Source organism: Manacus vitellinus, unplaced genomic scaffold, assembly GCF_001715985.3.
Source record: "Manacus vitellinus isolate BGI_N305 unplaced genomic scaffold, ASM171598v3 scaffold_15_pilon, whole genome shotgun sequence".
Taxonomy (NCBI): Eukaryota; Metazoa; Chordata; class Aves; order Passeriformes; family Pipridae; genus Manacus; species Manacus vitellinus.
In genome coordinates, this window is record NW_021939122.1 from 1,131,830 (window position 1) to 1,145,608 (window position 13,779).

The window sequence follows — 13,779 nt, forward strand, 5'->3', positions numbered from 1 at the left end:
AGCAGGTTTTATCTTCCCCCCCCCAAAAAAAGTTTCTGCTAAGATAAACGTGTCATGTGTCATGAAAACATGAGAATTGAATACATCAGGCAACATACATATAGTAAAAGCTGTTTGTGCATATGTACTTAAAAATTGTGCCTAAAATACTTACCTGTGTTTCTTAATTCCTAGATACAAGATTCTGCTACCCTAGACATAGAAAGAGCAAACAAAGAAATTGAAATGCTTCGGAAACAATATGAGGCCATGTCACAAGAACTAAAGGAAGCTGTCCAGGAAGCAGAAGTAGCCAAGTGTAGGAGGGATTGGGCCTTTCAAGAGCGGGATAAGATTGTTGCAGAAAGGGAAAGTATACGGTAAACAAATGATACATGAGTGATCTTTGTGACACCTTGTGTGCAGTTGATGCAATTCGAGGACTTGCTGGATTTTTCTAGCACTTTCTCTACATTAGCTGTCACAGAGTGATTTTTTTTCTTTTTAAAAGTTGAGGGCACCTTACAAGATCCTTGTGTTTTTCTGGGCTTTCATAACCATAGTATGTTTCTAGTAAAGACCATTGAGTGTAATAGCACTGCTGTGTAGGAACAACAAATTGTGCATTCTTTTAGGTGTGCTATGCCTAATCCTGCTATGGTCCTGCAAATAATTCTTTACCTGTGGGGCATTCATGAAAAATACCCAACATATTTGCTACTAAATAGATATAAGGAACTAAGGGAAAATACTTAAATTTAAGACTTGTTTTTCTGCTAGTTTAAAGAAGATAAGTGGAAATAAAGTTCTGAGAGGGACAAAGAAAGTTTCTGTTATCTTGCCAGCATTTTCTTAAGACCTAGCATATATAATTTTTTTCTTCCTTATCCTTTTTTATTTTGCATGGAGATATCTTTTGAAATTGGTGTTTTAAATTTTGCATTAACTATACAATGTGGCTAAACCAGTTTGTTACTTTGATGGGGTTTTAAGTATCTAAATTGCAACTTCTTTTCTTTTGAAGAACTTTGTGTGACAACTTAAGGAGGGAGAGAGACCGAGCTGTGAGTGACTTGGCTGAAGCTCTTCGCAATCTGGATGACATGAGAAAGCAGAAAAATGATGCTGTTCGTGAGCTGAAGGAACTGAAGTATGTTAGAGAAGTGTTCAAACTGCATGAAAGTTTGTGATACAATCTTTGGTTTATTACCTGTGTTTGTAAGTGAACCATTGGTTGTTACAGCTCTAGGCAGCAGGTCATGTTACTGTCTGTGGAAGAATTGCCTATATTTTTAGTTATGGAAGTTATTATGGAGGGCAGGACCCTGAGTTTCACTATCTTAACCTTTTTATCTTATTAATGAGATGCATAGTCTAGACTTTGTACTGTGGAGATACACTTCAGCAACATGGGATTCTTTCACCAAAGTGAGATTAACTTCCAATTAGTTCCTCCCAGCTGTATTATCACCAGTTTAAGAATGCAAGGTGTACATCATATGTCATCTCATTAGGTTCTGGAAGAGGTTTTGCCATCTATTTATCATGCCCCACTTGTCCAGAGCATAGGGATGCAGCTCATCTGAGGGTAAATTAAATGCATTTTGGGAGAAATTAAAAACTTAGATGTGCACTGGAGTCATGTAAAAATATTGCAAAAAATGTAAGGCTATATTAGGACAATCTATAGAAATGGAAAGTCAATTTGATACCAGACTAAGAATATCTGAAAGACAGAAGCATGTGGGAAATTTTTGACAGAGCTTGGATTTTTGATTTAGAAACCCAAATATAAGGTCAATAATAACATTATTTTTCAATTTAAAAGGGGGTGATTGGTGTCTATAAGTATTTATTTTCTTTGCCTAGGGAGAAGATGGAGAATCAGTTGGAAAAGGAGGCCAGATTTCGTCAATTGATGGCCCATAGTTCCCATGACTCAGCCATAGACACAGATTCACTGGAATGGGAAACAGAAGTGGTAGAATTTGAAAAAGACAGAGTAAGTAAAAAACATAAACTGCATTGTCTTGTGTAATGGATAGCTCTGAAGCCAATTATAGTCGTTGTGTACTAGGTATGATTAAAAATATGATTTAGGTCTTGTTAGTTCTTTGTTGTTGCTGTGGGAGGAACCATGTAGGCACACATGTAGGCACACATGTAGGCACACATGTAGGCACACATGTAGGCACACATGTAGGCACACATGTAGGCAGCAAGTGTGGTAACAGCTAAATGAAAGGATGATCTGTTTTGGGTCAGGCTTGGTAGAATATCACCTCTAAATCTGTATTTAGAAATGGTCTCCCTTAATGTTAGAGCTTTCTTTTCTGTTTACTTCTAGTCTGTAGCCATATCAAAGCAGAGGTCTGTCAGAGTTCATCACTAAGACTGCTGTTTCCTTACCTTTGCAATTGTTTTTTCCCCAAGTAGTGCCCATTCTTGGGGAACATGTCCTTATTCTCTCATTTCACAACTGTCATCAACCTTAAAGCAGGTTATACGAGTCTGAACATACTTTCTCACATGCTCTTCTGCTTTTCTGTTCTTCTTGGGTGAAATTACCCTTCTGTATTATTTCAGCCTTAATCTGAGAGAGAAGGATCATTCTAATGCCAGAGAATGCCTAATAACTAATGGAATTGGGAGCTTATATATTTATGTACAAAAAATAAAAACTTGCCTTGTACAGGAACACTGTAAATATAAATGCATAGTGCAAACATGCAGTAATGCCTCTTGCTAACTGACAATATTTGCCAGTGCAATTGAATCACTTGTTAATATTTATTAGGATGACATGGACTTGAAAGCACTTGGTTTTGATGTGGCAGAAGGTGTGAACGAGCCATACCTCCCTGGAGACTGTGGGATCTTCGTTACCAAAGTAGACAAAGGAAGCATTGCTGATGGTCGGTTAAGGTAGGATTTGACTTTGGAAGATACCTGTCTTTTGTTGGTCATAATAAACTAAATATGAGCATATTGTAAATTGTCTTCAGTATTTCCCATTTTTTTAAAGTTCTTTTTTTTATCACTGATCACGTGTATATTGTTCTTGTTAGTTGGGAAATCACACTGAGAAGACCAGTGCCTAAAAGCATTACAGAAATTAAACACTGTTTGACTCAACACTTAAAACTCAACAGAATTTGAAATGTTCTTTTGTTTCACTGTGTCCCACCTACTCCCTTATTATGTCCTTAAGTTTAGATCTATTTATTTAAATTTTGGGAAAGACATGAGAGTAAATTATTGAGGGAGAGCTAGAGGAAAGGAGAGTAGAGCAAGGGCTCATTTAAAACCACCTCCTGTTCTTAGTGTTGATAGAAGGTTTTTAGTAACTGGCCTCAGTCCACAGAGTTGCTTTTAAATAAGAAGTAATCATTAGTGATTTGAGGATATATTTTTCCAAGTGAAACACAGACTAGAAGTCCTGGTTTTCATTTGGCTGCTACTTAATGCTTTTTCAGGAATGGAGAACTCCAGATAATGAAGGATTAGTTTATTGAGATCAGCCCTATTACATGCCTTTTCATGGAATGTTTTTCATGTGCTGTGTCCAGCAAAGTGTGCTTACAACACCGACCTGCTTATTTTTATCTACCAGAGTGAATGATTGGTTGCTGAAGATAAATGATGTGGATCTTACCAATAAGGATAAAAAGCAAGTTATAAAAGCTGTTCTGAATGGAGGAGGTGTTATTAATATGGTGGTTCGAAGAAGGAAGTCATTAGGTGGGCGAGTGATAACACCTCTTCACATCAATGTTTCTGGACATAAAGGTAATGGCTGTAAAGGATTGTTCAACAAGCATGATACATGTTTGTTGAACCAGAAATGGCTTGACATAAAGGTACATGTTCTCAAAGCCTTTGCTTAAACCCCACTTAAACTGTTATGGCCTCCTAGATAGGGATTTCATTATTTTACGTTTTTTTTAGCAAACTAAGAATGCTATTATTGATGATAGCTTTATTCTGTAAGTATAGCTTTTCTTTTTGTTCTTTGGTGGGTTTAGGTTTTTAATATTTTGTTCTAGTTAGCTGCCTGTTTGGAGGCTATACAGGAGTTTATACTCCTGCTGGGAGTATAAACAAGACTGTTAAACCCAGTCACCCATTTGATTATATTAAATTTTGTGATATTCAAAATCCCCGCTTTTCCCTTCTGTGTTATTATTTCTTTAAAAGGGTTTTCAGAAATTGAAATTCAGGTGATTTGGTAGCCATATTTATTTCTTGTGCAGGCAGGTTAGATGTGCCATGTGAGCAAGATATTTGAATCGCAGGAGTAAATTCTTCTTTGTGATTTTCAGATAGTGGGGTCAGTCTAGAAAATGGAGTATTTGTTGCTGCTGTTGTGCCTGGAAGCCCAGCTGCCAAAGAGGGTTCCCTTACTGTGGGAGATAGAATAATTGCTGTAAGTCTTAAGAATGCATTTGCCTTTTCTTATTTTTATTTATTTTGAAGTGTTATCATTGATGCTAATCTTTAAAATGCTAAACGTTCCAATCAGTTTTTTACTTTTACAATATTAAACCCTTTTTGTAAATTCACGAAGTATTTATTCTAAATTAATGTTTTTGTATGCTGAGTTATTAACATAATCTGTGGGTTATCTGTTGTGCTTAGTTCATATGACAACTTTTGACAGAAGCACTAACTCTTCACACTTGGCTTATATGTAATGATATTCGCGATTGTTATATTGTCTAGGAGAGGTCAGTTCCAAAAAAGGCATCCCTTGATTGGATGAAAGGTTTCTTATCTTCTAAATTTTGCTATCACAGATGTCATCTGTTCTGGGGAGGAAGTCTGTCCCTTTGTGCATTTGCAGCCTTAACTGACCCTTGTAATTTATTAATTCCCAGTGAAACGTGAGGTGGTTACAGTCTGTGTACAACTGCACAGGGGCTGGTGCAGTGAACAAGTGTTTTTACACCATGTCCCTGGGAGGAATAGCAAATTGTAGTTACATGTTTACCATTCTCCACTCATTTAGAAAGTGGGAATAAAGGTCAACCAGACTTAAGTCAGGTAAACATATAAAACTAGTGTTTTCCCTGTCTCAGAGACATTCTATGTTAAGATCCTGCCCACCTGTTACCTTTGATTTACAGATGTCTGTTGTGGGTTTCTTTGTGTTTAGATCAATGGCATTGCACTAGATAATAAGTCGCTTACTGAATGTGAAGCTTTGCTACGGAACTGTAGGGATTCCCTTACCCTGTCACTGATGAAGGTGAGTAGGAGAAGCGAAATTTGCAGAATTTTCTTGAACTTATAGGGAATTACTTTAGTTGTTCAGGGAAGAGTATATGGAAAAAAAAGAATACATCAACATGGGAAAGTCTCTGGTAAAAATAAGACCACCTGGATGCATTTCACTGCTGGTACAGTCACTCAACAGTTATTTCCAAAGTAAGGCTCTTGTGGCATCTAGTAGGAAATGAGACTAACTTAGTCTTCTTTCCCATTTGTTTGCTGGTCACATGAAATGACTGCTACCTCAATTGCTTGCTGTTTCTTGGTTTTTGCTTCAGAGCTGCAGTGGTTTTGTACCTGAAAGATAAACTGCCTCCTGACTTAACTTTTACTTAGGAGGGAGTTGCGCAGAAAACTGAACTTAAGCTGTCATGAAGATGAAGTACAGGGCTTTCTTTTTCAGGCTTATTTCTATAGAAGTATTATTCTGTTTTGCTTATTGCATGTAGAATCTTGTTATACTGGGCCTGTCACATGGCCTTTGAGAGTGATAATTTCAGATCTAGAGAGTTTGAGGTTTTAAGAAAGTAAAAAGATGAAATGTTTGAAAGTAAATGGGCAGTGAAAGATGTCTTATTATCATCACTTATCAGAGGTAGAAGTAGAATGCAGGTCCCTTCACTTTCAGTCAGTACTTCTGCTGCCATGTGGAGTTGTCCTTTTGGAATTGTTGTGAAAAAGTTACAAAAAGTTTCTAGCCTCATTTTATCTGAAGTTCTGTGCTTTGAATTGTAAGACATTATTAAACCTTTCCCAACTTGTCTATACATGTCTTAGTGTATATTCAAGAATAGGTAAATCAAGGAGGTTAGGATGTGACTCATACTAAACAGAAATCAACCAAAATAATAAAGTGATGACACATGTTTTTTGTTTTAGGTTTTCCCTCAGAGTTCATCTTGGAGTGGTCAAAATATATTTGAAAATTTGAAGGATTCAGAAAAAATATCAAACTGTAGGGTTCATGCATCAGAGATACAAGCCCAAAACAAAAGAAATCTGAAGCTCAACAGCTCAACCCAGACTGACATTTTCAATCCAGACATCATGGACAGCAAGAAGGACCAGAGTGATCAGGGCAGCGCTTCGTTTTGTGATCACAAACCTTTCCCTAATAACACATTACGAGTAGACTCTCGTAGGAACACAGTGCACAGTTGCCACAGTAATTCAGAACACAGTCTCAGCTCCTTCAGCCCAGAGACATATGGGGACCAAGGCTATGGAGCTGTTGACTTGGACAGCAGGAGACTGCCTTATGAACCTACAGGAGCTGACTGTATGATGGTTGAGACAGCATTTGACAAAGGACATGGAACTAAGCATAGTGGTGGTACCTGGCCAAAAGTCATGGTTAATATCTCAGCAACAGAAACAGAAAAGTTCTCTGTGTACAAAAAGCCAAAACAAAGAAAATCTATCTTTGACCCTGATACTTTCAAAAGGCCACCAACTCCTCCCAAACTGGAGTACCTTTCCCCTAATCAGGTGACAGGCCATTCACCTCAGCCATCAAAAGCTGAAGTGGCTTCAACTCCTCCAACTCCTCCTAAGAGAAGTGACTCTATCAAATTTAAACATAAACAGCAGGCAAGCTCTGCATCAGAGTCTACAGTTACAACTGGATCACCACCCACCAGCCCAGCCACTGCCCAAGCTCCAGTTTCCTTGGCACTTAAACAGGACTCTGCTACTCTCAAGGGGCACAGCAGGAATGCTGGGCATTATTATCGGGAGGAGGGAATTGACTGCGCTCATTTGTCTTCAAGGAAATCCTGTGAAGATGACATTGGCTTTCAAAGAGTTGAAGAGCCAGAGATTAAAAGACCAAGGCCAAAATCGGCTCCTGCTCTGAGGCATAAAATGACCCCTGTGCCCATTCCTAATCCTGCCCTTCAGGTAGAAGCTTGATCTATTGAAACACAAAACTAGAAACCTTGAAGTGTATTTTCAGTGTGGTTTTGGGAGCCCAGTTACGTGCCAGAGCCAGAGAAGCATAGCCTACCCTCAGAATCCAGGTCCCCGGAGCTGAGGCTCAGTTGGCACTTGGCAGTGTCTCAAAATACAAAACCAGTTTATGGAGTTGCAGTATTTAACAGGCAGTGGTGACCACCAAACAGAATTATAGAGTTCTGCTTAGCAGCCACATCTTAGATTTTAATGCCATTTGTTGGAAGATCTGGGCTCTCTTGTATGTTTTTGACAACCTGAAAAAATGTAAATAAAAATACAAAGCATCAGCCTTAGAAAAAGTGAAAATAGGGCCTCTGAAGTTTTACAAAAGTCAGATTGGTTGCGCAGCTCACTGTACAATTTAATGGAAGGAGGTGTACCATTCATAGTGTTGGGTTTTTGTAAGTCTTTCTATGTGTGTAAATAATTTTGTACATCTTACCTGAAATCCATAGGGTGTTAGGCACATTACACTAAAAAGATGAATTGTTTATGAGGATATGATATAATAATATAGTTCAAAATCAGCATATAATTTGTTAGAATAAACAGCTGTGCTGAGAAGATGGTGGGTCATGTCTTGACAGAGTAGATGGATGAAAATTTTTTTGATTCTGGGAAGAAGAACCTATTTAAATGACTGCATTGTCTAAAGTAACATAATCAATAACACTGTTTCAGGTCTACTGCCTCAGATTTGCTCAGGTGGCAGATAGAGACTCTTTTTTCTTTCCCAACTCAAAACTGACATTTATAAAAGTGTTTTGTTTCTATGTAATAACATCATAATTATTTAGAATTTCATATTCATTGCCCATACTTGTTTATACCTGAATAATCCCACCTGTTCATGGAACTTTAGAAGCAATACAGACAGCAGAGCTGAATTAGAAGCAGTACAGGGTTTGGAGCTATATTCTGCACATTTTTAGGGAAACAAGAGAGCTTTAAGACTCTATGTAAGCACTGCTCAGCAAAAATGAAAACATAGCTGTATTACCAACACTGTTACCAGCACAATCCAAAATGGTCCATACTACCTACTATGCAGAAAATGAACTTTTTCCCAGCCAAAACCAGCACAACAAATGACAGAAAAGCATAAATGTTTAATGTTGTAGCTGAAATCAGCAGATTTATTTTGAGTAGGTCTGACATGCAATAGGGCTAAGAGAAAGGTCACAAGTTTTCATCGAGAACTGCACTGGAAAAAGTGAAAAAGAGCATATTCTAATGTCATGTTTTAGCACATATATAACAACAAAACAAGATCAAGATACTGAACACATTTAAAGATGGGATGTTTGTTTTATGTGGAATATCAAGTTGATCCATTAGCACTGATAGTCCCATGCTTCATTGTAGTGCATTGTCAGGAGCATATGCACTCCCCTGGTTATAATTGTAGTAATATTTCTGTTGTGAGTAAAGAGTTTCCAACTGTGACAAGGGTGCAGGTGGGGACTTATGCCTAAGAGATTTGTTAGCTGGAACAGAGGGTTGGTTTTGGCAGTCACTGTTTAAGAGACAAGAAAGGATATACAGGGACATATTGTGGTTGCTCCCACGTGGTGCCCAAGCGATGTTACAGATGTCAAGTTGGTGCTGATTTGAGCTAAAGAATAATAGAATTACGAAGTGATGATTTTTTTCTTTAAGGTTACTTACTGTATTAGTTAATTTTTTTTCTAGAGTTAAATTAGGAGTAAGTTCTACAAAAGTTTTTTATTGTTCTTTCCTTAATTTCTCCCCTGTCTGCCCAGAAAGTAGTTAGAGCTTTTTAACTCTAAAATTGTTGACTGAAGAGCACAAGTGATATTGTGCCTTGAAATGTAGACATAACTCACTCTGAAAATTTCTTTCTGGTGGAATTGTCCTTGTGCATTGCACCTACATTGGGCTGTTGTGATAGTAGGGTCCAGTCAGCATGCACTCACTCCCCAGGTAGTATCTATAATACCAAAATACAGTGTAGTTGAATTTATAACCATATTGGATGTTGTCAGTTTCCTTAGTTGTGTATATACACAGTTAATTTTGTGTACTCTGATAAGCTGATAAATTTGAGTGATCTTTAATCCCTGAATAGTAGGTGGTACAATTACTAATACAGCTGTGGACATGATCAGGTACTGGTGTGCCTTTTAGAGTCTTTGTGCTCTCACTAACTCTTCATTTGATTAAAATACTTCTATCATAAAAACTGTAAGTATCTTTTCACTAATTATTTTTCACTTATTACATACTCCAATCTAATATTTTATGTTGTACATTTGAAATGTGTAAACTCCATGTGCTGAGCCCTGCCACTTGCAACTCTCTAGCATCACAGTCAATATCATGTTTCTTAATTCACCAGTGTCTACTTGTTACATGCAGAAGTTGTGATGGTTCCAAAACCTGAATTGCTTGTTGAAGAGAGGTTGCTCCACATGTATCTGGATCTACAGGCTTAGAGGGAAACACTTTCTGGCTTGTTAGACAGATCTTCTTTAGCAAACGCTTGCAGTAGTAGTGGCTGAAATAACAATTGAAATGTCCTGTGAAAGCATTGTTTTAAAGGAGAAATATGTCTAAATGCTGAGTTTAAGTTGCAAATATTGGCCTAAAATGATTACAAAACAATAAAAAAGAATAACAAAGCAGGATGGAGGAAAAATGAGTAGAAGGGAGCAGCATCATTGAAAGACAGAGGTGTAAGAAGCACTGTGGTGGCACATTGTGGAACAGATGCTAGAAAGTTTGATGTTGCTTGCTGCCTTCACAGTTTTGCCATTTTATTCTTCTGAATCTCCAACTTCCTGTAATCAAATTTCTCTGATCTTGTAGGCACAGAAATATGCTCCAGCTAGTGAGGAACATCTGTCTCCAGAGCTACAGGAGTGGGCACCATATTCACCAAAACGTTCTGCAAGGCACAGTGATGGCTTTGTGCCTGCTACCTTATACACTGGCAGCATGTCAGCAGGTGAGTGGCACACCTCCTAAGTACTTCCTAGGAATGCCCCAAGGGACTTGTCTGTATTGGAGATTTTTTGTTGTAAGTAAAGAAGAAACATAACTCACAAAACATATTTCCATGGTCTGTTGTAGTCTGAACGTGGCCTGCTCAGCTTTTGGACTGTAAAGAAGTGAAACCTGTTTAAGAACCACTAAGACAGCTGTGTTTCATCACTTTCTGTGCAGAGAAGTTTTGAATACTTTAGTGGAGAAAAAGGTGTAGCCTGTCCATTAGGGAGACAAGTAAGATTTCCAGTGTTTTTGAAAGTGAACAGTAAATGCAGGTGTCCTAGGCTTTAGCTGCTTAATTTCTGAAATACTTCCAAGGAAAAAGATCTGATATTCAGGAAGAGCAACATATTAAGTTCTGCCTATTGGAAATCAAATAGTTGGGGGTATCTGAAGTCGAGTGTCCAAGCTGGTTGTGATCTTAATTAAAGGTTAAATGTGAGTGTGCTTGCCATGCTGAGATGCTGAAGAGGACTCACGAGCAGTTATATATATACATCTATAAAAAATAAAAAAAAAATATATAAATATATATATATATCAGTATAATCAGGTGGAACAGAAAACAGCATATTGTCTCAGTTGATCCAACAGTTGTTGGTATTGAAGTTCATGTCAGCAGGTTTAGAATTGGCACAGACTAAACTGAGTGCTAGAGGAGGTAATTAGGTTATCATATGCTAGTTACTTTGAAATAGTCAAGAAGTGTTTGGTAAATCGTTCAGTCTTTAGTGTCTAATCTTAGATTCCAGTTTTCAGCAGTTGTATTATTAATCTTGAATTTCAAATGAAAACAATATTCATTTTTATGAGTGTACTCTCCATTCTAGTAAAGCCCTAAACTCCTGCAAGTTCTAGAAATTATGGAAGATTTTATTCTTACTGGAGACCATGAAGGTAACTGGTGTATCTGGAACCATGGATAGTCTCAAACCATGGTGTACCAATCAGTTCAGAATGTAAAGACATGCTCAAGAGTAGCTCAGATCAAGAAACTTTTACTCTGTTGGATTTCTTTTCTTCGTTTCTCTCATTTTCTCCCTCTCTTAATGATAGAAAAAGTATTTAAAGGTATTATTTCTAATCTTTTAGTTAATCTTTATCTTAGTATGATACTTTTGCACAATAACTGAGTAAAGTCAAATCTACATTAGACAGTATGAGTCTGTCTTGAAATGAGAACAAGTTTTTGCTATTGTATTCTATGCTACCAAATCATTTAGGTGGAAATTTTAAGATAGACTTTGGTTGAGTACTGAAGGATGAGGGTACTTAAAAGAACAGTTTAAGTTTCATAAATAAATACTGAAATACTAGAATTTCAAGTCACACTAGAACTAGGAGTCATTGGGGCAACAAAAGAGAAGAACCAGAATAATTTTAGCTGCAGTCAATTCAAGTACCAAATAAAAACTTGTGTGCCAGTCAGATGACTATTCAAAGAGAAATGCAGAATTTTTGTTGCTGTATAAAAAACTTCCATACTTGAAAAGAGAGAAAATCTTTTATTTACCAGTGCATATTAAAATTATATGCAGTGATTGGCTTCATTTTTGGTAATATAATCCACTTTATTCCTGCCTCATTACAAAATTATAAACCAGATTTTAAATATGCATAAATTATCTAAAAGGTGTCCTACATACTTAATAACTTATTTGTATGCCAATATTTTTATTTGTCATACACATACATGTTAGAATACATAATTATAAAAACATATATATTTTAAATCTGTAGTTTATATGCTAATAATGTTGGTAAGAATGTGCTTTTGTCATCTTAAGCAGGGACAGTACCAAGAAGCTTAGCACCGTGCCCTGCAGTGACTGCTGTCATGAGAAATCCAATCTATACTGCCTGGAGCCATAGAGTTCACACCAGCAATTGCCCATCAGTTGCCAGCCAGATATGTCATCAGCATCTGCATCCCAGGTGTTTTGAAATTTGTATCTCCTTAACATTTTGTTTTCATTAGGATGAAATTGCTTCTGGTAGTTTGATACAGTGAAGATTGAAACATGCTGCTGCTGTGTGTTATTTTGATCCAGGGTTCTCAAAACCATTAATGCATAGAGGTGGTGTGGCAGTTGCTTTCATGTTTTTCAGTAACTGATGGATTAGGTTTCACTGTGTCCTACTGACTGATACTGACAAAGTTTTTTAATTAACTGAAGAAATTAATTTTTTTAATTAACTAATTTCTAATATTTTTTCTTGTTCTTGCCAAAACAAATAAACCTTTCCCCCTTTTTATAGTACTTTGCACTCTTTTTCCTCTGACTTCTCTAAATTCATAAAATGATGGGACAATGGGGAAGTGGGAAGGAGAGAAGCATTTGTTTTATTCGGTAGCATGGGGCTAACCAAAATTTTTTGTTGGCCAGTTGCTGTTTGCTGCAGTTCTTTGCCCAGTTCTAACTGTTGCCCTATTGTCCTTTTCTTTTGATGTAGTTCCCAGCATCAAGGTCGCCTGAGTTTGGACCTAAGTCATAAACACTCCAATGACTACTCTGAAAATTCACGTACAAGAGCATCTCATGGCTCAAATTCATTACCATCTAGTGCCAGACTTGGTAACTAGCTTTTCTGTTTAATTTCCTGTGGGACTCCTATATATTGGAGACAAATAATAAATGGAAAATTCATTAAGTGCCCATGTTGTGGGATTGTCATAGCTAGCAAAGCTTAAAGGCTTCCTGTGTTCCTTTTCTTCATTTTTTGTGAGTTTATGACTAAAAGTGTTCCCCAGAAGTAGCTGTGTTTAATCAGTTCTTTACAGTGTCTTTGAAATGCTCTGTGTGTGTGAATGATTCTCCTTTCTGTGCCTGTTACTCTTTGAAAGTACCCTTAGAGAGAAGGGAGGCACAGCCAGAGGTTGAGGCTCAGTGAGGTAGAGGGAAGAAAAGAAAAGGAGAGAGCCCCCTGAACAAAAACTCAAGGATGACTAATGACCTAATGTAAACTGTATTGTTTGAAGATAAGTTATGCTTATGTTTAGTTGATTGACATGTAAAATTGTTTATGCCTAGCCTAATGATACCAAAGCAAATGCATGCTTTGTGGCAGTGATATTTTAACACTTTCGATTTATTTAAATTTTAAATTATGTAATAACTGGGGGTTTTGTGCATGTTTGTGTTCCCTGTATTCCATCAGTGGTTGGCAGTTGCATCTGAATAGAGCATGGTAGCTTTGTAACCACAGCAAAAAGGGGCATAATGGTTTGCAACCAGTATCAATGACTATGTGCTCATCCAAGCAGAATGTAATCAGAATAATTAAATGTCTTTTGCAAAGTCCCATGGATTCTTAGTAAACAGAGATGTTAGATCTTGCTTGGACTTCAAGTTAAGTTTCATTTGATAGAAAAATACTCAACATATTTTTTCATACAGGAATGAACAGTGCATATATACTATATAGCTGCATTGTGCTCTGTTTATACTGACTGTGTAATCAAGATAATTCACTAGAAAGATGATATTCACAATTACGACTTGATCATTCAAAAGCCATTTTAATGCTCATTGAAGAAGTAGAATCTAAATGTACTTTTTTGTTTGT

General features: G+C 37.0%; 1 protein-coding gene across 4 annotated transcripts in view; it reads left to right on the forward strand.

The window, feature by feature from the left end:
* Window positions 1-13,779, forward strand: part of DLG5 (discs large MAGUK scaffold protein 5) — a 62,956-nt gene that overhangs the window by 30,782 nt on the left and 18,395 nt on the right. For 2 of the 4 annotated variants that reach the window (XM_029958490.1, XM_018068966.2), the window contains exons 8-18: window positions 175-359; window positions 1,004-1,129; window positions 1,849-1,981; window positions 2,777-2,904; window positions 3,593-3,768; window positions 4,302-4,405; window positions 5,135-5,227; window positions 6,130-7,149; window positions 10,033-10,171; window positions 12,000-12,147; window positions 12,667-12,788. In XM_029958490.1, coding sequence (XP_029814350.1) covers window positions 175-359; window positions 1,004-1,129; window positions 1,849-1,981; window positions 2,777-2,904; window positions 3,593-3,768; window positions 4,302-4,405; window positions 5,135-5,227; window positions 6,130-7,149; window positions 10,033-10,171; window positions 12,000-12,147; window positions 12,667-12,788 — 2,374 coding nt within the window. The remainder of the gene's footprint in view (window positions 1-174; window positions 360-1,003; window positions 1,130-1,848; window positions 1,982-2,776; window positions 2,905-3,592; window positions 3,769-4,301; window positions 4,406-5,134; window positions 5,228-6,129; window positions 7,150-10,032; window positions 10,172-11,999; window positions 12,148-12,666; window positions 12,789-13,779) is intronic. The other 2 variants (XM_029958491.1, XM_018068967.2) reach the window with 1 other exon arrangement.